This window comes from Papio anubis, chromosome 4 (genome assembly GCF_008728515.1).
Source record: "Papio anubis isolate 15944 chromosome 4, Panubis1.0, whole genome shotgun sequence".
Classification (NCBI taxonomy): domain Eukaryota; kingdom Metazoa; phylum Chordata; class Mammalia; order Primates; family Cercopithecidae; genus Papio; species Papio anubis.
In genome coordinates, this window is record NC_044979.1 from 59,689,696 (window position 1) to 59,717,535 (window position 27,840).

General features: G+C 36.8%; 1 protein-coding gene across 3 annotated transcripts in view; it reads right to left on the reverse strand.

Moving 5' to 3' along the window:
- The window catches only part of SEMA3C (semaphorin 3C), a 177,591-nt gene that overhangs the window by 25,517 nt on the left and 124,234 nt on the right, over positions 1 to 27,840 (reverse strand). For all 3 annotated transcript variants that reach the window (XM_003896396.4, XM_021936127.2, XM_021936128.2), the window contains one exon: positions 21,057 to 21,279. In XM_003896396.4, the coding sequence (XP_003896445.1) occupies positions 21,057 to 21,279 (223 nt within the window). The remainder of the gene's footprint in view (positions 1 to 21,056; positions 21,280 to 27,840) is intronic.

Sequence of the window (27,840 nt, forward strand, 5' to 3'; positions counted from 1 at the left end):
CAAACTAAAAAATAAAAATCCACTAAATTAAAAACAATGTTTATACAAAAGAGCAAGAGAGAGTTTGCCAGGATAATGCCTGAAATTGTAAGGATACAAAGTATAAGCACATAGTCTTAGAAGTTGCAAAGCATTCTGTAATTTAAAATTCACTTCTTAAACCATACTCAAAAAAAGGGAAAATAATAATAATCCAAAAGATTTGCAGGCTTTAGTTTTAATCAAAAAGCTCTGAAATATCTGTTTTGTAGCTGCTTCCTTAGAATTACCCCGATAACAACTTAGATGATTTTCTTGAAAGATAAATAATACAAGTAAAAATTAGAAGTGAAAAAACATTTGGGGATGCTGTGCAAAGACATGTCACAATTGAAAAGGGATGCATGTGGTTGGAGGTGTTCCTTAATTTCTACTAACAACCTATTGGAATTAGCAGTGGAAACTTCTAGGGAAATACAACATACCAAAAAACGATCTGAAAGCCAGGAAACTGTGGTAGCTAGGGCAAGATTTGTGTGTGCATGTGAGTGTGTGTGCGTGTGTAAACGACCACACACGTGTATGCATATATGTTCCTGTTGAATATTTGTTGAATTAACCTGTAGGCCATGAAGGATGAAAGAAAACTCAGGAGGATACAGATGTAAAATCTTTGTTATACGGGCATGTTATCATAAAAAGCATGTTCTTTTTTTTTTTGTTAACAAATCATATCAGTTTTACAGTTCCCTGCTGCAGTTTATAAGAATCACCACCATTCCATGTGACAGCAAAATCCACATTCTTTCTTCTTTGGTTGCAACTCTTTAAATTTTTTTATCTTTAATCATTATGGATATATAATAGTACATATTTATGAGGTACATATGATATTTTGATATATATATACAATGTTTAATGATCAAATCAGAGTAACTGAGGTACTCATTATCTTAAGCATTTATCATTTCTTTGTGTTAGGAACATTCCAATTCCAATCTTTTAGTTATTTTAAAATATACAATAAATTTCTGTTAACTATAGTTGCCCTATGAAAAGAGACGGAGTAGAGGCTGTGTATAACACAGCTCCAAATAAAACCATGTAAAAACAGGTTTTGATTAGAAAGGTTCCAATAGATAAAACTATCAGCTCTGAAAAGAATTAAGTACTTCAAATGATACAACTGACTCCATATTCCCCTAATGTTTTCACTTACTATGACAGCAAAATTTTACAGAAATCCCCATTTTCTTCTGACAGGGCCCACAACAAACGTACTTTATGCATACCATCTTTAAAATATTACACAAAGAAGGGCTATAAAGATGAGCTAATAAAAAGATAATGCAGGCCGGGCACAGTGGCTCACGCCTGCAATCCCAGCACTTTGGGAGGCCAAGGTGGGCACATCACCTGAAGTCAGGAGTTAGAGACCAGCCCGCCCAACATGGCGAAACCCTGTCTCTACTAAAAATACAAATAATTAGCCAGGTGTGGTGGCAGGCACCTGTAAATCCAGCTGCTGAGGAGGCTGAGGCATGAGAATCGCTTAAACCTGGGAGGCGGAGGTTGCAGTAGGCTGAGATAGTGTCACTGCACACCAGCCTGGGGGATAGAGCAAGAGTCTGTCCCCCCTTCCCCCCCCCCAAAAAAAAAGATAATGCAAACCCTGTTTTTTATCCATTTGCAAAAAAAGTTACAATACTACTTTTAGTCATTTCTCTTTTCCTTTGTTATTTTTGGTTTTGACAGTAGTGGGTTCCCTATATGAGGACTACTTCTGAGGTATCCTTGGGCTGTATCGTTTACTAATAATTAAGTAAGTAGTCTTAAGTTGTCTTCTATCCATTTTCACTCACTGATTCAACAAGAAAGTATTGAGTGAGTTCAGTGAGTTGAGCAGTATGCATGCAAACACACAGGCATAGGACTCAAGAGTTCAGAATCTAGAATTTATGGTTTTCTGAGAAATAAGTGTGTTCCCATTAAAATGTTCGTCATTGAGAGATAGGCATTCCAGAATGGCCGTAAAACTCTCAATTACTTATGTCCACAAAAAACCATCTCCATGCCCTTTCGTTTGAAGATAATAATATACTTATCAAATGTCTTCCTTCTGGGGGTGGTGAGAATGGTATTCTCTGAATGTATTCACAACTATAAATCCTTTTTAGTGTTCTGTAGAATTGGGTTATTTTTACATCCTTGGGGAAAGCACCATGCCTATGATATAGTTACAGTGAAGCTGTCACTTCGTTTTTCTTTAAACTTCACTTTGCTATTGTATAAAACGTAAATAATAACCATGCTTTTCATAATGGCTATCTAAAAATCCATTAAGCTAAGGCTAAAGCCTAGCCAGAATCACTTCCCTTCTTTTGGCACTAACACCCTGACACATCTTTCGGAAACACCAACTACCTCATTTCAAGTCTACCTGGTTAAGGAATGGCTTACCTCTCTCCCAGCCCCAGGGAGGCCCACATGATGTAGGCCTGGCCAACAAGAGCATACCCTTGCCCCTGTGATTCACATAGGAACGGGCTAGAAACAAGTGAGGGCCCTGCCCTTCCCGGGAATGAGTGAAGTGAGACTCTTCTTCTTTCTGAAATCAGGAGCATTAAAGCTTGTAAATCTGGAGGTGCTGGAGCCATTCTTGCTACCACATGCAGAGACTTCGTTTAAGAACAAGCAATGCACAGGAAAATAAAACTGAAAGGTGGTGAAATAAGTTCCTGACAACATGATATTAGCACAAATTCAGCTATGTCTGCGGCTGTGTTCTGGATTTCTCAGTTAAACGAAGAAAACGGTATTTTGTAAGTAGTCTGAGTAAGGTGTGTAGTCACTTTCAGTTGAAAGAGTTCTGACTAATAAAAATTAAACAAATAAGACATGGAAATTGCTTAGCATGGTGTCTGGCACATCAATAACATTCTCAGTAAGTGGAAGTTATGTTTTAGCTTTAGCTCCATCATTGAGTACACTTTTGACACGATTGTAGTCACTTTCTTTGACTGGATCTCAATTTTCTCATCTGTGAGGTATAAATAATAGAGATACTCTAAATACATTAAAGCATTGTGTGAATAAGCAAGACAAATCTGCAAAGTGATTTACATAATGCAACTCTATGCACAAAGATAACACAGCAGACTCATCAATCCATATGAGATATTTTCATTTTCTTTTGTTTTATTAAATCATCAAAGAAAATTTCCTAGACAGGCTTCCTTCCTACCTTATTTTATACTATCTAATTTTTTTTGTAATATAAGGAGCACAGCAGTTATCCTTAAACCTTTCCACTGTCTCTGGCCAAGAGATCAGCTTGCATTTATAAGTACAGTAAGTGTTGGCTGTGGCAGGCAAGTGATCAAACACAGCTCATTACCAAGCAGGTCACTGGAATAGTCATTTGTATATCTATCTCCTGAGTTTTATGTAAACAGTCCTTAGGGAGTTTCCCTGGAAACTGATGTGCCAAACTGTCTGCTTTCCCCTGTGCTTCTGGTTGCCTAGGGATTTGGGGCAACACTGCCTCCTTAATGAGATCTGGCCAGTCCCTTCCTCCTGGTTGCTAACCTATAAAAGTATTCCAGTCAGGGCCAGACTAATGGGTGTGTCACCCATAGTCACACAAGTTCCTGTGCTCTTTGTGCTCCTAAGTGTCAGTCTAGGTAGCCCCGTACATGATATTAGGGGTAAATTATTGAGAAATAATTAGTTCTAGTATTAATTTATAGTAGTATTATAAAAGACAAAATCACCATATTTACTAAAAGGCATCTCTTCCCTTTTAATAATTTTCTGAGACGACTTGCTTATTAAAATAAGGAAACATACTTTGAAAGCCCAAAAAAGAACTGCAAAATCTTTGCTTGGCAAATGAATGCTTAATAGAGATGAGGGAGGTATGACGAGACATGTCAATTATTAATTTCTATAATTATGTATTGATAATTGGCTGCCTTATTTTACGTTAAAATACCCATTCCTAATGCATTTATTTTCCTGTTAGGTAATCAAACTGCTGCTACGATCTTTTAATAGTGAGTTTCAACATTTCAGAATAAAACTGAATCACGAGTTATAAAATCTTTATTAATTCACTGAATCTACTTTTAAAAGGTAGCATTCTATGCATGTGTATGCCTTGTTACAAAAAAAATAAAGTATTTCTAAACGGAGTTATTTAGCACAATTTCTCACGTTTAGCAGGGTTTCTCACATGGTGAGCTTTGAATTGGTCATTGGAAAGCTGTAACGTTGACACCTTCAGCCTCAGCCCTGGGGGCATTAGAGCCCCAGCTGGGCATCTCAAGTGTCTGTATTTGAGGGGAGGCCCTAAGAAAGGCTGTCTCAACATAAGCCATCTAATCATCTTCCCAAGTGTGTTGATGCTAAAGATTTTATAGGGTCATATAAATTTGGAATGACTGGGTTAAACTAGGTTAATTTTTTTTTTCCCTGCAGAGCCTTTCAGAAAAGTTAACATTCTTTGTTGCATTACGAGGAAAATAGTGTACTCAGTGACTTTCAAGTTTATTTGCTGATACCATTAATTTCACTTAGCTCCTTAGCACCTTATTCTGGCTTTCAGATTACCTCACTCAAAGTCACCTTCGGAGTTTACTAAAAATACAGATGCTGGTTCCCACATCACACCACAGACATAATTTCTGGAGGTGCTGCATATTAAATAAGCTTTAGAGAAGAAGCATGTGTTTGCTCAAACATTAAAGAATCATGAGAGACAAACAGTATCATTTTTTAAACCTATTTCATTTCTTGGTAGTTGTCTGTATTTAATCAAAGAGAAAGCTACCAAATTAGTTTTTAAAATATAAATATGTTACTTTTTTTCTATTTTTAGCTAAAATAACATATTTTCTACAACTATATTAAATTATTGACCTATTTGCAATATATTAAAATATTCGGGGGAAGTCTTCAGGCAGAATTTTAACAAATAATTTTCACATGGTTTGAAAATTAGAGTACATATATAATTTAAGATATTGTAAAAATAATGATCTTCAGTAAAATGAATGATAAAGCCTAGAGTTGGCATAAAAATAAGGAAATAGACATTTTCAAACGCTTTTGGTAGAAATGTAATCAGGAAAATCTTTCTGCAGGGCAATATGGCCATTAACCATGATGGGGTAACTGATACTAGAGTACTTTCCTGCAGTAAGCAAATAAAAAAACTGGACAAAATGTATGAGGCCATTCTTTTTAGGTAACAGCTAACAGGCAGTGCAAGACTAGAAGAAAGGACACTCACAAGCTAATCTTCATGATCATCCCCCACTTTCTGTCTGGGAACAATCCCAACAGAGGTTCAGAGAGCTTGTGTTCAAGCAGAACATGGTGGTCCCACTAAGATGAGGAGGCAGATACGAAAATGTGGGGCAGCAGAAAGAAATCAGTTCTGTGGTACAGAGTGTCAGAGAGAGGGAGGCGTCCAGAAAGTGGGTTTCAGAAATCCACGTGGAAACACTCTGTGAGTCTGTGCTTGAGTCCTGGGCTACATATGCAGGATGAGAGCACCAGAGGCTTACCAGATTGCAGGTGCTACTTGAGAAAACTGTTCAGATAAATTACAGGTTTGGCAATTCTGGAAGAGCAAAGCTGGATGAAGTTGTTCTTGCTTCAGTCAGATCTCATTAACACCTTGTTAAAAACCGTGACATCCAGCTGACACAAGAAAGGCTGAGATTTTTAAAGTGTCATATTCTAGAGTAAGACCTAATTTAGGCCTGCCCTAACAAAACCCGTAACCTAATCTGGTAAGATGTGGAAGGGAGAGATTTTGGAGTTTGAGTCCTGTAAAATTGGAGTGACATGCTTTAAGCATATGCATTCGAACAAAGAGTAGTACAAGTCCAAACAAGCGCAAAGCGATCAGCTAATAATAAAGTGCTTGCTATAATAAGAATGAACACCATCAGAGGAAGAAAACAGAACTCAAGCCCAGGGCATTATCCATGATTTCCAGGATTCAACAACATAATTCATTATATATCAGAAAGAGAGAAAACAGGACCAAGAGTCAAGAAGAACAAAGTTGAGATAAACCAGATGCTGGGCTTAGCAAATAACAGCTTTAAAGCAGTTACTGTAATTAGTATAAATATGTTCTAATAATAAAAGAAATATATTCAAAAACTAAAGGAAGGCATGGTTTCAACAAATTAACAGACAGGAAAATTCAGAAAAGAAATAAAGACTATCCACCAAACAAGATGGAAATTTTAGAACTAAAAGTATGATAACAGAAATAAAATATTAACTCCATGGGTTTAACAGCAGATTCAAGTATTAAGAGTTGAAAGAGAAAACAGTCAATTAACTTAAAGACAGATTATAGAATTTATGCAATTGGAAGAACAGAGGGAAAAAAGACTGAAGGAGGTGAACAGACCCTCTTGGCCTATGTATTATCAAATGGTCCAACATATATGTGACTAGAGTTTCACAAGAAGAATAGAGAGATTGGAGAAGAAAAATACTTGAAAAAATAATGGCCATACACTTCCCAAATTTGATGAAAAACATTACATTGCAGATGTAAGGATTCATTAATAACCAAGCTGAAGAAATGTTAAAGGAGTCAAACCCTGGCATATTTTACGTAAACTGCTGAAAACAAACCATAGAGAAAAATCCTTGAAAGGAACAAGAGAAAAAATACATTGTCATGAGAACAAGGAACATAATTATTGGTAAGTTTTTATGAGAAACAAGGGAGGCCAGGAGGATAATGGAATGACTTTTTTTTTTTTTTTTATGCTGAAAGACAAGACTAAGTGAACCCACAATTCTATATCCACAAAAATACTCTTTTTAAAAAAGTGAAAACAATCAGTAAAAGCATGGAAAGTTTGTTGCCTGCAGACCTCCTGCATTTGGAGAAATTTCTAAAGGATGCCTTTTAGCATGAAGGGAATTGGTACAAAATGGAAACTCCAAAAGGAATGAGAATCCGGTATGATTCTCTTTTTGTTAGTGCTAACTGGTGTACAGGTAGAAATTTTGGAACTGCTACAGATATTTGAGAACATGGTAAAAGCTGAAATAAGAACAAAGCTGACCCATTTCCGAAAATCTTACTGACAGAAAAATAAAACTATCTACTCTAAAAAATAAATTAAAAAGTCAAACAGACCTGTATGTGATATCTTACAGAGTATTAAAAAAATCAGTATTTTTAGTCTAATCCCTGTATTAAGTAGGGAATTATATTCTATTTTTAATGCAGGCCCATTATCTTTTATCTACAATTATAAAACTCACAAGTTTGTTTTCTTTTTTCTTAAATTTCTTTGGTGGCAAAATCTGTCCTTACTTGAACTAATTTGGTCATAAAACCTGACCTGCACTGACTTCAGGCTATTTATGGCGGTTGTTTTTTTACACAGGGTTTGAAGATTTCTGTTTCGCTGCAGAAACAGTACTGTGCATTATTACAGGGTGTGGTCCCGGGTTCTGCAAGTCATGTTACCTCATATATATGAATACATTACCTTTTCCTATTCAACTACTTCTGAATTCTGAGGCACACTTGGTTTCAAATAAGGTAATATAAACTGTAATTGCTTTTCTTTTTTAAAAAAATATTTTCTAGATCCTTTTTACAATGAGCATATGTAACTTTGGCAATAACAATGTAAGAGACATAGTTAAGTGAAGCTATAGACTGAAATGTATGTTCCTGTTTTTACTAAAACGATGAGTGTACATCCTCAAAAGCAGATCTACAAAGACGACTTTACTAAATCAGGATACCACTATGTCTGCCCAACAGTTATGTTAGAAGGAATACAACTAATTTGTACTGTTTCCTCACACGCTGAACACCATGTATGTACAAGACCGTGCTCTATGAAGGTTCTCTTTTTGCAGTTATCAATGGCCCTCAGGAGTAGATAACGATTTCTCATTAACACCCAGTTAATGGCAGCCCCTACAACACTGCCAAGTAAATTACAAAGAAAAAGAAAATACACCTCCTTCTCCTGAATCTGCAACAAATGTCCTCTATTTCCATTTTATTCATTTTCGTTTTGCACTTGCAAACAGTATAGAGTAAAACCTGCCAACTGTAATCCTTTGTTTCTTTATAAAATGTGAATACAGTATTTGCCCTACACACCTGACAAGGCTGTTCAAGATCAAAGAAAAGAGTCCACGTGAACCTTTCTTGTAAATTCTACAGATTGTAACTAATTTTACTCCCCATAGTCTGAAACTGGCTTTCCTATTTGTCTCTTCACCTGTTACATAAATTATTTATGTTCTTTTGCTATACACCAGTGGTTTTTACTTTTATCTACAAATTCCAAATGAAAGAAATGCCACCAACGTACTACCAAGGGATTCATCTATGATGTCACTGAAGTTTTAAAAATATATATACTTTTTGCTTTCAGCTTTTCCTGATATAGTGGGTACTCAAATGTAGCTGATACTAGAAAATAATTGCATGCATATTGTTCATTACCGTTTGTATTGCTTACAAGTATCCGAGCTCTGTCAAAGGAGATGCATTTTTTTGTTTTGTTCACTGCTTATGTCTAGTGAATAGAACAGTATTGGACATGTGACAAACATTCAAAATACGTATTAAATGCATAGATATATACTAATATATATAACATACATCATAGATATGTGTGATTGATTTCAATAATAGATATTATATAGGTAAGTGTGTGTATGTCTCTACTGAATGCTTACTAATTGCTAGGTTGTACACTCAGGCTTATACATATTTTATCTCATTTGGTCTTTAAAGTAAACCTATAAAGTCTACTTTAAAGTTCTCCTATAAGGAAACTGGGCTTAGAGATGTTATATAATTTCCTCGAAGTAATACAACTGATAAGTGATAGAGGGCAGGATTTAAACTTGAATGCCAAACTATATTCCCTAATTTTTCATCCAGGAATGACATTAAAAAACATTCTAATACATTATTTTCTGGGGGTGTTTTTTGTTTGTTTGTTTTTTGAGACAGAGTCTGGCTCTGTCACCCAGGCTGGAATGCAGTGGCAGTCTCGGCTCACTGCAACCTCTGCCTCCCGGATTCAAGAGATTCTCCTGCGTAAGCCTCTTGAGTAGCTGGGATTACAGGTGCATGCCACCACACCCAGCTAATTTTTGTATTTTTAGTAGAGACGGGTTTTGCCATGTTGGCCAGGCTGGTCTCAAACTCCTGACCTCAGGTGATCCACCCGCCTCGGCCTCCCAAAGTGCTGGGAGTACAGGCATAAGCCACTGCATCCAGCCTTGTATTTGGTTTTATACAAGGTGTTGGAGAAGTCACAACCAAAATTAGAAATCTCTTGATGTTCCCATATGTTGATCTAGATTTTTATAGGTGCACACACATGCTTGCATCCATCATGGTTGTAGAAAGTTTCAGAGTTAAACCTTTAGGCAGGTTAATTGAAAAATAGACTTCTGGGATGAAGTTGAAAGAGAAATCTTAAGGCCAGTGGTTTTACTAAACTAGAAAGTATGTAATGAATGACTAAGTTATGTTTTAATTGAAACATACCAAAAAAGCAGAAAACAATAAAATGTTCCCTTTTAAGATTTGACCTAATACTTTATTTATTCAACTAAGGTGTCTGTCCTCACAAAAATATCTGCTATATCTAATGTGTCAAAAAGTGTTTAGTAAGTTTGTATATTCTGGTTCTAAAAGCAAATTTTCTCTGTGAGGGTTAAAAAAAACACCATAATACAGTATTGGCTCAAGTGATAATCCACCAAAAAAGGAATTGCTACTATTATTTCCTGTGATATAGCTGAAGAATATTCACATAGGGCCTCAGGAATCACTGAAATTAATGTTGTAGGACTTTGTAAATTACTAAAAATTATATATCACGTTTTAGTATTCCTGTTTCATTACATTAAGAATTGTTTCTATTTATACTTTAATTTCAGATAAACTGACACATCTTCAATAAAGAAGGCTTATTATGTAAGTTTTTACTGATCCTACACAAAAGATGCAACAACTACATTTCCAAAGATGTAAATTCAGGGCTAACCTTCTCTATTTAATCCTTTATTGTTTGGGGAGAATTACTCATCCGGGATTCATGAATTGTATGGTCACTCAACCTGTTTTCTTGCACCATTTTTTATCATAAGATAGGTTCTTCTGTGTTAGTTTTCAAAGTTTAAACCACATACATAAACTGGCCTTGAATATCTATCTACATTTCTAGGTGCCTGGGTAAGGAAAACATCTTTCCTCTCAGAATGTGGCCATCAAACAACCCATTTACTTGCATTATTAACCTCTTCCTACTTCCTTCTGTTCATGTCTCAGGTCTTTCCATCTGAAATGGTTATTCTCCTGGCAAATGTTACTAGTGTGTAAGAAGATAGGATGAGGAAAACAACCCACTACCAGGGCACTCAGCTATAACTGTGCCATGTCTGATGATCCTGACCACTGCATCTTCCTTCCTTTCAGTGTTTGTTCTTAAGACCACCACAATATCACATTCTTTTATTCTCCTGTTACTTGTATGATCACTCTCCATTTTCTTAGTAAATATTCTTTATTTTCCCACCCCTTAAATGAGCTCCAAGAGTTAAATCCTTATTTGCATAGTGTCCTAGAGTGACTTCAAGCATTTTCATGGATTCAGCTAACACCCACATTGCTAATAACTCCCAGATCTCCAGCTCTAGCACAGTGCTCTCTATAACACCCTCTTTGACTTACCTGTCTGAATTAGTCCACCAAATCTTCAACTTGTTGTGAGACAGAACAGAGCTTGAATTTAATTACTGTTCCTACTAGCTTTGCCATCCTAAGCAAGCATTTAATGTCTCAAAGCCTCAATTTACACAACTGTAAAATGGGGATAATGATTTTTATTGGGTTGCTGTGGGGTTTTAACGAAATAATGTACTTGAAGTGATCAATTTAGACTCTTATGCACAGTAGGTCAAAGGAGGAGGTAAGTGTGCCATTTATTAACAAAAATGAATTCATCACTCTCCAAATCTGATTGCTGATTCTCTCTTACCTTGATCAGTCAATGGTATTTCTTTCCACCATTTGCCAAGTCATAAATCTATGAATCAAGCCACAAATCAATTTTTTATCATCAGGTCCTTTCTCCCAAATACTTTTTAGACCAGATAATGTCATTTCTAACCCCTGTCTTAATTTAGGCTCTCAGCATTTCTTACCTATAACCTATAAAGAATCTTATTTTCTTTCCTCTGTCTTTAATGTATCCTCTACAACACTGTAAAAATGATCTACCTAAAAACGTGTATGGGTCATGGCTGACACACTCTAAGGTAACCATCAATGAGTCATGCTCTTATATAACTCCTCCTCTTGAGTGCAGGTGGAACATCTGACTTGCTTTTAAGCAACAGAAAAATATAAAAGTGATGGTATGTCAATATCAAGATTATGATTATATGAGACCCCATCTCAGCAGATTGAAGTGAGAGACTCTACTAGCCTTGAAGAAGCAAACAACCACAGTTTAAAAAGCCGATGAGGAGATCTATGTGCAAAATCCTGTGGGTGGCCTCAAGGAGCTAAGGACCTTACTTCTGCAAAAGTAAGGAACTGAATTTTGCCAAAAACCAGGTGGGCTTTTGGAAAGAGGACCTTGAACTTTAAAAAACAATTGTAGCCTGGCTAAATTTTGTTGTGAGACCGTGATCAGAGAGCAATCATCCTTGGGAGCTGTAAGATAATAAATGAATGTAGCCTTAAGCCACAAATTTTGTGGTAATTTGTTATACAGCAATAGAACACTATCTCAAATACGTATCAGGCAGTAGAACACTATCTCAAATACTCCCATGCAAAATAAATATTTACTGAATTGGATTAAATTGTCTCCTCCACTGAGTCAAGAGATTCTTAAAGGAAAATGATGTTGCCATTTTTCTTTATATATCGTAAGTCCTGGAATGCAATAATCTCAATAAATTCTAATGACTGAATAAATGACATCTTTGTGATATATTACTATGTTATTCTCTACTGGTAGAGAAAAGCTCTAGAACATAACATGTTATCTTTTTGCATAAATCATTAAGGACATTTCCAGAGTTTTAAAACGTCAGAATTGATTAATCTTTATTTTAAAAATTATTAAAAGAAGCATAGATTAAGTTATAACTCAAAAGCTAGTTGTCTTAAGCTTCTATTGCTGTCATGAGCAAATTACTACCAATTTAGTGTCTTAAAAACACACGTTGAAGGCCGGGTGCAGTGGCTCATGCCTGTAATCCCAGCACTTTGGGAGGCCGAGGCGGGCAAATGGCTTTGGGAGCCCAGGAATTCAAGCTCAGCCTGGGCAACGTGGAGAAACCCCATCTCTACTAATAAGAGAAAAATTAGCCAGGTGCGGTGGTGTGCGCCTATAGTACCAGATACTCGGGAGGCTGAGTTGGGAGGATCACCTGAGCCCGTGGTACGGAGATTGCAGTGAGCTGAGATCACATAACTGCGCTCCGGCCTGGGCCGCAGAGTGAGACCCTGTCTCAAAAACAACACAAATTTATTATCTTAGAGTTCTGTAAACTAGAACGCCATCACAGGTCTCACTGCACTAACAAAAGATTTTGAGAGGGTTCCTTTCTTGCTTTCTTGCTTTAGGGACAATGAATATACTTCCTTGCTTTTTCCAGCTTCTAGAGACCACCTGCATTCCTTGGCATATGGTCTCATTCCTTCATCTCAAAAGCCAGCTAAGTCACGTTTCTCTGACACTTCTTCCACTATGACATCTCTAACAATGGCCAGGAAAGCTCTGCTTTTTAAGGACTCATGTGATTAGAATAGGCGCACCCAAGCAATTCAGGAAAATCTCCCCATCTCAAAGTCTGTAACATTAAACATATCTGCAAGTTCCTTTTCGCAAGTAAGATAACATGTCCCCAGTTCCAGAGATTAGGACATAGAGATCTTTTGGGACAGAGGCATTATTCTGCCCGCCCCATTAGCGGAAGAGAAGAATAAGAATGCAACTCATTGTAACACATACGACTCTAGTACCACAGACTTCCTCAGAAACTCTGTTTTCAGATCTTTTCATTCTAACTTATACTACATTTCACATCCTAAAATGAAACATTTCCTTCTATTTTCTAGAATTTGAACTTTTCCAAGTTAAATTAAAAAATTTAAAATCAGCTTTCTGCAAAAACCACCACAACTGGCAGCTATAGCCTTCCTATGGATACTCACATAGGGAAGGCCTGGCATGACTGAGCAGCAGGCTGTGAATTCTTCTCCTCGGGACAAAGCCTGCCAAGTCTGCCTCACGGAAACTTGGCAGCACATCAAGAACAAAAACTTAGTGTGGCCATTTATTCCTGACACACAGACAATAGACTGCATCATTTAATGTCTTCAGGCTAGAACATTTTTCTTACATTCATATCACTAGAGGGTTAAATAGGGGCAACACCCAGGGATGAGGTGTGACTGTAATTGTTTTCAAGTCATCTAGAGAAACATCAGGGATTCAGTAGTAAATGAGCCAGCGGTGCAGAGCGAATCACTGCCCTCTGTCCTCCTGCTGAGAGCCACTAGGTCCTTGTATGATATTCTAAACTCTCCAAATATATGCAGAATCCATTTTAATTAAGGAAACAAAAACATGCCAAAGAGTTTGATGGGTGTTTTGGTGAGCGTGTAAGACATTTTGAATATAGATATGAGTCCCATTTTAACACAAATTGTAAATGGGCAAAAATTTAGTGATACATCAAAAATGAAGGTAAAGTTCTACTCCCTTTTCACATCTTCCCTTCTTGCCCCGACGTTTTATCTCCTTTCTTCCTAGCCATAATGTAACTGATACAAACATATCAAATTCATAGGTTAAATTCGAGCACATAGGTTAATTCACACAAAAATTCAGTCTGTTCCAAGGTGCAGTTCGTCCAAGTCTTCTCTGTCATCTTGCAAGATGAATCTTGTTCACATGTAAGACTTGGTAACAACATATGGATGCGTTAAAATGAGTGGTATCATTCAAACAAAGCAATGTCAATGCTAATGTTGAATGTCAACACATCAGGGATATCATCAGGATATATGTGGATGAAACATTTAATTCATAGTAAAATGAGAAAATATAAATGAAATGAACTTCATTTAAGGAAAAAATGTAAAGTAGTTATGGTAAATGAGGTAAAAATGTGAAGAGAATAAATGTTCAATATATGAAATCAGATGGCATGGGTTTATATTTTGGTTGTATTACATATTAACTACTATCTCTTTGATCTTAACTTATCTGTGATTCCGCCTGAAAACAATGACAAATAATAAATGCAACTCATTCATTCAAATAATATCTATTGAGTGGCTATTGTGAGTGATGCACTAGTCTAGGTACTAAGGATACAGCAATCAATCAATGAAACCCATATCCCTGCCCTCCATGGCACCTACATTCTTACAATTCTTCATATGATATTTATAAGGGTTGGATGAGATAATTTATTTAGCATTCCTGGAAAAAGATAAGCATTGCAAATAAATTTAATTAGCATCATTATAATAGTAATAAAATATTTTAGGAATCTGTAAATATATATTTGCCTAAGTCAGAATACTAAATAAATGGGTAATTTGAGCAGACTAGAACCAATTATTATATATAACAACATATATATAACACATTACATGTATATATTCTTTATACAATCATTATATGATATTTTAAACTGTCCTTAAAATAACAGGTGTCCGAAGAGGAGCTAAAATAAAAATAATTCTGCTTTTTGAAACAAATTTTTTCAGCAATGAGCCCTATTTTTATTTCTAATAAGTTCTCTTTTTAAAGTAAAATGTAAATGACAACATTTGCCTCTAGATTAGTATTCACTCAGGGCTATGTTCCTTTCTTCCCCTCTCTCTTCACATACCCCTCTTTGCTACTCTTCTACATGATCAAGTAGTCATGACACCGTGACTTATCATCTATCTCCCATCAATTCAGCCATCGTTCTACTCTGCTCCATTAGTATTTCCTGCTGTGAAAATCCCTGTAGAATCTATGGTAAACTCTCAGAGGTTTCCACGTTCTGCTTTGGAAAGCAGTGACCCACAATGTTATTAAAAATCAGTAACTTACAAAGGGATTTTTCCTTACGCCAAAGCAAAAGAGACATCTAGACATCATCCTCAGAGTGACATTCACGCACAACTTCCAGCTGACGGTCATCGCTTCTGAACTCACATGCACTGCTCCAGCTATCAAATTTTACATGGGGTATTTTAAGGAGTTCTTTAAAAATCAAAATTCCTGGCTCTGCAGTTCATTAAGTGTGCCATTCCAAGAGATGCAACTGCCAGAACTGCTTAGTTACTATGAAGGCAGTTATCCTCTAATGCTACAAGGCAAGCATTTTAAAGCTTTATTCAAATATGTGACACACACTTCAAAACTCCACACTTTCAGAGGACTTCCTGGAACTAATATTCCAACTTAGTACTCCTCCAGTTAAATGGAAGCTAATAAGAAGCATGAAACAGTATACACTATGTAAGAATGTTAGCAGAACACCACATGTATTGACCCTACATTAAAAAATCATAATAGCATTAAATTATCCTAAACCTCTAACACCCATTCATAAGAATACTCTCAGTCTTTCATCAAAAACCACACGTCATTCTGATTCATGTATAGTGTTAAAAATATAAATTTTACAGAATGTCTCTGAACCTGACCCAGACACTTAAATATTTTCATAACTCCAGAAGCAAAAGGAAAACCAGCAAAAATCTCTTGACTGTGTAACACAGTCTGCTTTGAACAAACGGCCTGGATGCAAGCAGTAGGTGGCAAAGTTAAAATAGAAATGTTAATCCTATGAGAACCCTTGCCTGCTGTTTTATAGCCCTTCCTCAAGATTAAAAAAAAAAGAGAGAGAGAGAGAGAGAAAGAACATAAAAACACCTATAGCCTTAATACTACAGAATAAAAGGGAAGTGCTGATTTTAAAATACATGTTTTCAACCTGTGATTTTTTTTTTTATAGACAGTAGTATCAGGAATGGGTGGGAAAATAAATAAATATAGTTTCCAGTTTAAATTTTAACAAAGTAGCAGCATTTTTTCTTTACTCAAGATAAAAGAAGAAACATTAATTTTGGGTAACATTATGAATTACTTTATTGTATCTACATATTAGAAAATAGCTTCTTGAAGAAGTATTAATTTTTTAAAAATTTACAATGATCAACCAAAACAGTAACAAGCAAACTTTTTCTATAAAAGGCCAATATATATATATATTTCTGGCTTGGCTGGCTACAGGGTCTCTGTAGCAACTAATTAGCTCTGTTGCTGTAGTACAAAAGCAGCCACAGATGAAACGTAAATGAATGGGTATGCCTATATTTTAATAAAACTTTCTCTATGGACATTGAAATCTAAAAATCATACAATCTTCACTGCTCATGAGATATTCTGCTTTTTATTTTTTCAACCACTTAAAAATGCAAAACAACATTATTAGTGTATGTACCATACAGAACATACAGTGGGCTAGATTTGGGCCACAGGTTATATTAACAGTTTGCCAACCCATAGACTAGATAGCAATAATGAAAACCATAAGAAATAAAAGGTCAGAGGACAAAGCTCACTTTTCCTTCCTTCCTTCCTTCCTTCCTTCCTTCCTTCCTCTTTCCCTTCCTCCCTCCATTTTTTCTTTTCTTTCTAAATTAATTAATTAATTAATTAATTTTGCTTGATATCTGGCAACACAAAAAATAATCCGATGCAGTTTGATGGAAGTAGAAGGTCAGTATCTCAAATTCAGTCAGAGTTGTACATGATAATGGTACCGGGCTAACTGTAACAGTTACCAGGCACAGAGCTCACACATCTACCATGGAGATTCTGTAAGCTACAAAATCATTCATAATATTCAAAGTGAATATCATTACATGGAATCCTATTTGCATTCCAATGAACTGTCACATAAGTTTCCCCCATGGCATCTTCTTTGACAAATAATGTCTTCATTGAATTCCCCTGAATTTTCCTTGATGATACAGAAAAAAAGACAAAAGAGAAACTTGCTTCCCTGTGCCAATAACTGGAGCATCATTATTCGTTTATAACAGCTGAAGGGTTGTCTGACACTAGGGGACCTGGAAACACCCTAGAAATGTTATATCCTTCCCAAGACAGTTAGATATATAATGCTGGGAAATCCTGGGGCAATGACCTGTGATTCTCCTCCAAAAACGCTATTTTGTCTCTTTTAGTTACAAACAGGGAGAGAGAACTCTCTTTGGGAGAAATTTCACCAGCAAACCAAGAACTACTTGAGCAGTAGTTTTTTGTTGTTGTTGTTGTTGTTGTTGTTTTAGATGGAGTTTTGCTCTTGTTGCCGAGGCTGGAGTGCAATGGCACGATCTTCGCTCACCACAACCTCCACCTCTCAGGTTCAAGCCTCAGCCTCCCTAGTAGCTGGGATTCCAGGCATGCGCCACCACACCCGGCTAATTTTGTATTTTTAGTAGAGGCGGAGTTTCTCCATGTTGGTCAGGCTGCTCTCAAACTCCCGACCTCAGGTGATCCGCCGGCCTCGGCCTCCCAAAGTGCTGGGATTACAGGCGTGAGCCACCGCGCCCGGCCGCAGTAAATATTTTATACCAATATACTGGTTTTTAAGAGACTCAGATAAATTGAAATCATTGTTTAAAAATTATAATGCAGCCTGTAATAACAGTAAAGTCCAGTGGCTAAGGGCGCTACCATGTCTTCAGTAAGATGCTGGGGCATTGCCACAGCACACACTTTCCTATTAAGATGGGATCCTCAAGAGACTCCTGTGGCTTTGTAAGCAATCATCAGTGCAGCTTCCACTACAATTAAAAACATATGCCTAAATATTGTTTTTGAAAATGACACAAGTGTTTAAATACCAAAATAAAAATTCTATGAAATGGTGCCAGAAACTTATGTGGTAAGAAAAGCCAAAGAATTTGTGCAAAAGTATGCTTCTTTCTGTCTTCTATGAATAAACACTGCTGAACAGTTCATAATGGCTTAAAATTCCACTCATGAAATCTACATCTTTTATGTAGAAAATACAATTATTTCATGTAGATTTTCATGAAAAACAACAACAACAACAACAACTTAGTTGTGGCATCTAAGTCCACCTTTAAGGCAGGCCTCACAAGAAAAAAAAACAGTCATCTTTTCTGGGTAATATGAGACATTATGGAGAGGTAATATTCCAAATTACCACACAGCCTCAGGAAAAAGAAAACTGTTTTTCTAACACAAACTCTACGTTGAATGATTGAGCTAAGGCTAAAAGCAAATCTTTGTAGTCACTTACATGAAGGCTGTATCTGTGGAGAACAAAGCTTATATGCGAATGAAGATTAGCTTTTACAGTCACATTTATGAATTCATATTACATGAGTAACAATGGACATAGTTATGATTTTCAATTTATCTTGACAAATATTTATTGAGCTTATCAGGTACTGTGATGTGCCTAGAAAAGAAATTATATAGCAAAGAGAGATAGAACTTTGAGAGAAATGTTCAGTAATGAATACAAATATGGGAGATTGGATTAACTGCTGGGTGGAGAATTTTCAAACAGGATAAATTGAGTTTGAAGCATGATGTTTGAAATGTTAATGGGTTATACAATGTGTGTTATCTAACAGTCAACTGTACATGAAAACACTGAGCATAGGAAATGGTAAGGAATAACAATATACATTTGGGCTTTGTTTGCACAGAATGGATAATTGAAGCCAAGTGAATGAATGAGATGGACATGGAGTATCTTAAAAAAGGGGACTATAAGGCCAGGTGTGGTGGTTCATGCCTGTAATCCCAGCACTTTGGGAGGCTAAGGTGGGCGGATCACGAGGTCAAGAGGTCAAGACCATCCTGGCCAACATGGTGAAACCCCGTCTCTACTAAAAATATAAAAATTAGCTGGGCATGGTGGCACGCACTTGTAATCCCAGCAACTTGGGAGGCTGAGGCAGGATAATATCTTGATCCTGGGACGCAGAGGTTGCAGTGAGCCGAGATCGCGCCACTGCACTCCAGCCTGGGCGACAGAGCAAGACTTCATCTCAAAAAAAAAAAAAAAAAAAAAAAAAATGGGGGGGACCACAGACAGAACCTCAAGGAATACCCACATTCATGGGCAGGAGGAAGCCAGCTAAGACGGAACCACTAGGAAGAGAGGAGAATCCTCTGACACATGACTGGAGCAATAGGTAAAGTGAGATTCTCCAACGCCAACTGATGCAAATAGGAGACAGAGGTATTTCAGTGGTTAAAAGCCTGTATTTTTCTTATCATGAGACCATGCAAGACCTTGGCAAAATCTGCAAAACAGCAGAGGTGGCAGTGGGTAAAGACAGATATCTAGTTTCATAACCTGGCAAGGCTTCTAAGTTGAGGATTCAGTGGAGGATGAAATGGAAGAATCAAGTGAGTAAGAATATAATTGATAACAAAAGTCCTGGAGATGGTAGGATGAGATACAAATTGAGAGCAGAGTGAGGAACAGTTATTCTGGGAAGGAAGGATTATTCCTCAGCTGTCAGGCAAGCAAAGAGAGGACTAGTGAAAACTCAGATATGTCCAACTGTGGGAAAGGATGCCAACCTAGGATGCCAAAAAGGATAACCAATGTAGTAGTACATTTTAGAAGATTCTCAGTCTCAGTCCAGTAAAGCTGAAATTACATGAAAATGAAACATTCAGATATGGGGTTTTTAAGAATAAAGAAAGGATAAAATAAAATCCTTATCTTAGCACACTTTGGAAATTTTATTGAGCCAAGAAAAAGTATCCACATCTTAAATTGATTGAAGTATGAATGCAATTTATCCCTTAATCCAGAACACATATTCCACCACTGCCATATTTTATAATGACTTTTACAGACGTGTTGTCTATTTCCTAATAAACTACCTAATTTCATAAAGTAGTTCTAAGATTACAATAAGATGTTATTGTAAGGAGTGTTATTGTAAGTGAAGAGATTTCATCAGTTCCTGTAAGGTAGTTAGGGATGTTTGAAATAGATTTTAAATTACTGCCTGACCAGCAGCCAGGGTGTGAAAGACGTGAGGAGTGGTTCCTAACTTTTGTGTGCATCAGAATTACTTAGAGGGCTTGGGAAAGCACAGATGAGTGGGTTTCATCCCTAGAATTTTGGAGGAAGCACCTCAGAATTTGTATTTCCAACAAGTTCTCAGTGACACTGATATTGCTGGTCCAGGGACCACACTTTGAGAACCACTGCTCTGTAACATACAATGCTAGTTATTCCTTATCGTGTGGGTCTATAAACAAGCACATTTTCATTCAACTTCTATCAAAGTAAATTGATGGAATTTGTAGATGTATTAAGACTGCCATCAATATTTTCAAAAAACCTGTCTATATTTGAGTCACATTAACTTCCAAATGTTGTATTGAACATGCTATCTGTCATTATCATTATCCTTAGAAAATGGCTTCAGGTACTGATTAAGAAGTCACAGAGTCTGTTTCTGTTGAAAGGAACACTTAACTACGTGGCTTATTAAATAAGGGATAAACCAGCTTCGGTTATGTCTGGATGCAATTCTAGTACTTAATCATTGCTTTTTTTTTTTTTTTCCATCGAGACAAGTAGAAGTTTTTCACAAAGCTGGTTCATTTCCAGTTCAGGTGGAAAGTGCAGCAGAGAAATCATACAAATATCTTGTAATGACAAATTGCCAAGAAAATCATATAGCCCTACCTACATATATTATATGTATTATATATTAAAAAAAATATACATATATATATATTCCTCACAAGAACTCTATAATTTATTTATTAGCTTCATTTTACAGACGTGGAAACTGAGGCAAAAAGAGATTAAATATCTCACTAAGGGCTAGACAGAAGTAATTATTGGAGTTTTTCTAGTTTCAGTATCATGGCCCTTACCTACTACCTATATTTAATACATACTTTTACTACATATTAAAGCACATGTTGGGCTCAAATATTTACCTGTTCCGAGAAACAGGACGTGGTATCTCCCATCAGCAGCATTCACTCGATCCACAGCTATCTTTGTATACTTATAGTCAGTGCCAATACGAACAATCAAAGGCCTTTTGTGGATTGGGTAGATGGAATTGTACATGAGAGGATGGTTCCGAATAAAAGTGACAACATCATCTGGGAACTCCTTGGTGGTTCGCATATTGGGTGTAAATGCTCCTCCTGGACACTAGAAAGAAAGTTTTAAAGAACCAAGTTAATAAAATAGTTGCCTTGTTCTAGTAATAACAAAAACTCTCTACTTTTGAAATCACTTAGAAACTCCAGTTGTTTTAAGCATATCTGCTACCTATGGAGGTGAAAAGAAATAGCATGACTATGTTTTACTATCTGTAGATGATTAATACTGTGTGTATTAACTTTGAATTAGGCTAAGTCCTTGTATGTTATTCTGTTTTCAGAGAAGAGCTGATGCCATCTTGTATATGAAATAACTCTTCACCCTTCTCACTCACCATTTTTCTATTTCTTATTTTGTGCCAGACACCATATTGTTAGGAAAACAAAAACTAGTGGACACAATCTAATGCTGCTACTTCTTAAAGTCAGTCATATTATCATTAAATTCAGTCAAACTCTGACATGTAAAAGTTTTATTTCATCTGATCTGCCCTCCCAAAAGAGAGAGCTTAGAAATTGGGACTTAGGGGCTTAGGTGGCTCAGGCCTGTAATCCTAGCACTTTGGGAGGCTGAAATGAGAGGATGTTGAAGCCAGGAGTTCAAGACCAGCCTGGACAACACAGCAAAATTCCATCTCTGGGAAAAAAGTTAAAAATTAGCTAGGTGTGGTTGTGCATGCCTGTGATCCCAACTCCTTGGGAAACTGAGGCAGAAGGATCACTTGAGCCCAGGAATTTGAGGTTGCTGTGAACTGTGATGGCAACACTGCACTCTAGTCTGGGCAACAAAGTGAGACCCCATCTCCATAAAAAAAGGAAGAAGAAAAAAAGGAGGAAGAGGAGGAAAGGAGGAGGAGGAGGGAGAAGGGGAGGAGAGAAGAAGAAAAGAAGAAGAAAGAAGATAGCTTAGACTGGATGTGTTAAATTAAATCTGGTAACTCCCCTCTATCAAAGATCCCATTCATTATCCTTAGAATAAAATACCAACAGCTTAGAACAGCCTACAAGCTTCTGCATGATCTGGCCTGAGCCTGCCCCTCCTACTATAGGTCTTGCTGCTCCTGAGCCTCAAGCATACCTTCCCTCCAGGATCTCGGCACCTGCTGTTCCCTGCCCAGCATACTCCTCTTCAGAACATCCCATGTCGTTTTCTGTTACCTCATTCAGTTCTCAGTTCAAAAGTTGCTTCTTGAAAGTGATGACATATAAAAGTATCTCCCCTTCTCCATCTCTACTTTGTCTCCTTGGCCTGCCATTTTTCTTCACAGCCCTATTTTAACTAACAGTATACTATATATCAGTTGCTTGCGTCTTTATTGCAAGCTTGTGCTGACTAGACCCAGTCTATTTTGTTATTGTTTTGTCATCAGACTTATAACAGAGCTGGTTAGTAGATAATCACCAGAGTAGCTGAATGAATGCATTATATCATTCACTGTATCTGGCCTGCAATTTTGGTGCAGGGTCTGTATGAAACAGGGGCCTCAATTCTGGCCAGGAGGGAAAAGTTTCAGAGCATTAAGTCCAAAGGGGCAGGCAGAAAACAAGAATGAGATCTGGAGAAAGGACTGCTGAACAGCGTCAGCAGTTCTGGAAAGAGAACCTGACAAGGGCCTCTGAGAAGATTCCATTCGTAGGGTACCTAAGGCCAAACTTAAGGGTAGGCTGGCAACTGCTGAGGCCAGAACTCAAACTCACTCACTAATTGGATCTGAGTGTTAAGCTATATGAGAAAAACCATTGGGTATAATATTTTAACACGTACAACATTATTACTAATGTTATTAAATACCTGTCAATATGAAATTCCTGTTGATATCTCTACTTCCAGAAACAAAAACACTATGTTATAGTTTTCTTGAAACACACAGCACTATTGTGTTAGTTTTCATTTATCTTCTTTAGAGAGGTATGTGGTAAAAGGAAAGTAACAAAGCAAGCTGCCTGTTCAATAGCAACAGGCACAGCATCAGACATAAATAGCAGGATGCAATGGGGACTGTGACAAACTGGGGAGTTATGTGTTATCCAAAGATGGTAATGAACACTTATCCAGCTGACTGCTTCTAAGCAGGAATAAAATCCTCGTGCTTCCAGACCTCAGCAGAAGACAGAATGTGGAGTTTTATGTAAAATCTGCCAAGTGTTTAATGTTGATTCAGTAAAAAAAGAATAGCAACGTGGGGGGGCCAAACAAAATATGACAATCTCCAGGTTAAATCCTTGCAACAGCTGTCCAACAGCATTAGTGCCTTCAGGCCAATGCTGCCAGGCAGACCTCCACGTGCAGCTAGATCTCAGCCGATTACTAATATCATCTCACTCATTTAGATTGCATCATCATGAGTGCAATATTTAGACTAACTTTGACCAGTTAACATTACTAGACTAGAACTTTTTACAGATCTGATAAATATAGTTCTCTTTTTGTAGAAAGGCACAAGGAGCAATTAAATGACTTAAAAGAGTAGCAGTAATGAGACAAGTAATAAAACGAAACCGCTCATTCTTTATTCCATTAACTAGACTTTCATCTGGAGTTCACGTTTTTATTTTGTAAAACGTATTATATTTAAATACACGTTTATAAACTGCTCACAATGAAGACCAAAATGAGGACAAAAGTTTTAATTTGAGGCTGTTCTAAGCTGATGAATGTGTTCCATACTTCTGCAAAATACAGAATTATGGGTGTTTTCTAGCCTCAATCGTCACACAAAGTGGAAAAAGGGAACTACATTGCTCACTGCATGAAAACATGGAAAGAGCAATGCATGGGTAATTTAAATAGTTCCAGATCTTCATAAAACACCACTAATTATGGCTTGCTAAACTGATATGTCTCCTTAAGTATTTGCAAGCATTCCCGTTTCTAAGTTCTGGAAAAATCAAAGTTAGCATACATTACTAAACAATTTACATAATTTCTAGTTAGTACAGTTTGATGTGAGATAAGCTTATTAAGTTATCAGTGCCTAGTCTCTGGCTTTTCCTTAAGGGTAACTGAAATCCAGGTTAACAATTATGTCAAGGTTGTTCAACACCATAGTTATTAAAGAGGTAATCTAAGCAAATCGAATCAAAGACGTTACTTTGCATTCATTAAAATATTCCCCACAAGACTTTTTTTAATCCTCGCATGAATTTATCACCTAGAAATAAGTGTCTCCTAGTACATGTTCAAACTTACCAAATAATTCTTTTTCATAATAATTAATTCTTCTATTGATTCATGGAATCAACTCTGCTGATAAGACAATGAGTGCTAATAATGTAACACAAACAAAAATTGATTGCCCTTTGCAGACTCTATCTGCAGTACTGAGTTTGCTCAGTGTCATACTGCCAAGAATAAATCAGAAGTGATTAACTTTTCTCTCACCTTGCAATATAATAAAGCATGTTTATTGAAACTTCAAGATAACATAACATCTATGTGCTATCGTAAAGTATCTGTCCACTAATTAGGCTGGTGTTTCATTCTTTAGAACATTAATTTTACTCTGCAAATAATCATTAAGTAATTTTAAGTAAGTAAACTTCTCCTTTAAGTGTTTTTCCTCAGTTCTCCTAGCTATTTGTTTATCAAGCAGTGATAACCCCTCCTTTTTTGAGTAAAGACAGTTCAAGGGCTCTGATTACTAAAGTGTGAGATAAGATGCTACGAACAAAAAGAATGCCATGTTAGGAAAGTAACAGCAATTGTCCTTACCAAACTTCTTTCCTATACTCAGGTATTCATAAATATCTGTTGCCCTCTGAAATTTCTAAATGTTCTCTTAATCTTCACATCCATTAGGCCAGTTTTCAGAATACACTTATATATTAATATACGTATCCATTATTTGGACATATTTTATCCAAAAAGCACTCTGATGTGCCCAGTAGGGGATATAATAATATAAAATTACTGTTACCTTCTAGACACAAGTATTCAAGTAAGAAAGACATATTCAAAGCAAAATAACAATATTATGACAAAAAGTAATAACTTGAGACAAATGTAAGATAAATCATCAATTTTGGTTTAGGATCAGTTTCCCTACATAGTCAAGAGCCAACATTTTTAAACTGAGTTTGTAATAGTGGAGAACTTACAGCTGCCAAGGTCAGTGAAGATGTTTAGAGATGAGAAAACAAAATTTAGAGTATTTAGAGAACTGTAATTCCTAGGGCATTGCTGGATCATGGAGCCCAAAGTGAAGGAAAGAGGTAGGAGGTGAGGCTGAAGACAGATTGCAGAAAATAATGCAAAACCAGGCAGAGAAAGAGTGACTACCATGGTGGAGGGGATCTTAACCTAACATGTGGGGGATGAGTGGTATATAGATATATAAAGGGTCTTAGTGGCACTCTAGAATCTAGGTTTATTTCTAGTACTGGTCTATGAAATTTGTATACTGAGAAAAACTCATATTTTATGTTTCAACCTTGGTAATCCAAGCCCTTTGTTTGAAGCCCAAAAAATTACATAGTTGAAGACTTGTACTTGTGTATTAGCTGACCCTCATCTTCCTTATATTTGCCCTCCCCTACATATAAAAGCCCACCATTCCAGTCCTACTAACCCACACAGAGCTTTGAAAACTCACTTATTCATTTCCATCTGTGTCTTGTAGTGTATGCTGTACCTTGCATCTGAAAACCCCTTCCTTTCTTACCCAATTTATTCACATCCAATCACTCTTTAGGGCAAGTTCAATCTTACATTTTTTAATCCCTTTTCAAATCAGGCTGTTTTACTACAATCTCTCTCTCCTCTAAACTTCGATATTTATTTTTTTTAAATTTTATTCACGTTTTGAATAACGATGTGAGATGACATGTAATTAATTTTTCATGTCTGTATGTCTTATGCATTCAATTTTCTTAGAAACGTTCCTGTTTTCAAACATCTAAGAGAAACAGAAATACTCTAATGTAAGCACAACCAGAAGACGTATGTAATCAACAAAACTGCCAGCAATGAACTTCTCGTATCCTTGCCACTACTGACTATGTGGATCATCAATTTTCTGTGATCCTTTGCATGCACCCGACCTGTCCAAAGCATGATGATGGAAGCACATGACTCTGTTATACTTATAAAGAGATGTTCAAGTTGAACACTTTCACTAAGTTCTGCCTTAACAGGATATACAACATATACAAACAATCTCCTGCAAAAGCTTTATACACGTTGCAGCAGAATAATGTAATATGCTTGCTTGGCCACAGAATTTTCATTCTTTGGCTGCCCTTTGCAACATACCAAAAGTGTCTTTGTTTCTTCCACAAACTTGAATTACTTATGGAAAAATATTATGACACAATTGGCAGACTTCTTCCTACTGACTTGGGCTTGCTGATGGGGTCGTTTGCTAACTGAGCTATCAACCGTGCTTTAAAAGAAGTACCTATAGGGAACATTAGAACGAGGGTATGAGATTTCCGCCAGTCTCATTTCTTTAAGAACACAGCCATATATTTATGGGGTTGACTGGGCAACCATACTACTGTATGGGAAAATAAAAGTAGGACAATCACAGTTGATCCTTCATTGGGAGGACTTCAGAAGCAACATTCTTAATCTTAGAGAAGAGAGAATACTTTGGATTACTTGGCTGCAGATGGTTTGGCTACATGAGACGATATTAAACCCTGGAAGTGCAGGAAGAGACAGACACTGCCACTCTGAGTCAGAGAGCTGACTTCATGATGTTTTGCTGGTTGAAGGGTGGAGGGATAGGATCTTCAGGGAGGTACGCTTTTCCAGGAGGAGTTCCAGAGGTCACTCCTCCACCCTGCCTCTTTTATTCTCTAAGGATCACTCATCTGACAATTTTTTGATTTAAAGGAGCTGCTCTGGTCTCAACACCAGATGTAAGAAACCACATTATAGAAATATTTCTCAAACCCTGACTACTCCCTTTTTTCACGGAGTCTGCTGCAGATGTGTGGTGCTAACCCTGGCTTACTCTACACTGCTTTGGAACAGGAAACAAATGGTCATTCTTCAGAGCTAAAAAACAGTGAAAAGTGGGACTGTTAGCAGAATTTTCTAATTTAGCATTGGTTTATTCTGTTTTACTAAAAAGGGTTTAGTATTCTTACATTTTATGTAGAACAATTGCTGCCTGACATGAGTGGTTTTCTCACAGTGATTCTCTGAGTTCTACACCTGTTAAGGTGCCTTTCAAGTTGTCACCTGGGTGAAGAGCCTGATGAGAGGTAATGTCAGAGGTCACTTTTCTTGAGGAAAAAAAATCCCTAATTTGTAGCATTTGTCAGTTTCCATGGTGTAAATAGTTTCACGATGGCTGATTTCAAGTTACCACTCTAATGTTCTTAATTGAGAAGAGGTGCACATTATCTGCTCATGTAAGCTAGGTACATGCTGGCTCCAGCACAGACTGCATGAGGCTCTGAGGCCTCAAACCCTGATTCGAGCAGCATGGCTCTCTTTTATCTTGGTAAGATCTTTATTTGAAGGGTTTCTCTTAAGTTTTTTTTGGGTGGGAACAGAATTTTGTTGAGTTTGCAAATCAAATGCTCCTGTAGTAACCCCATTTATATGTTGTTCAAAAGAATCACTGATGAAAGCACATGTAAACACAACCACCTCTTAGTT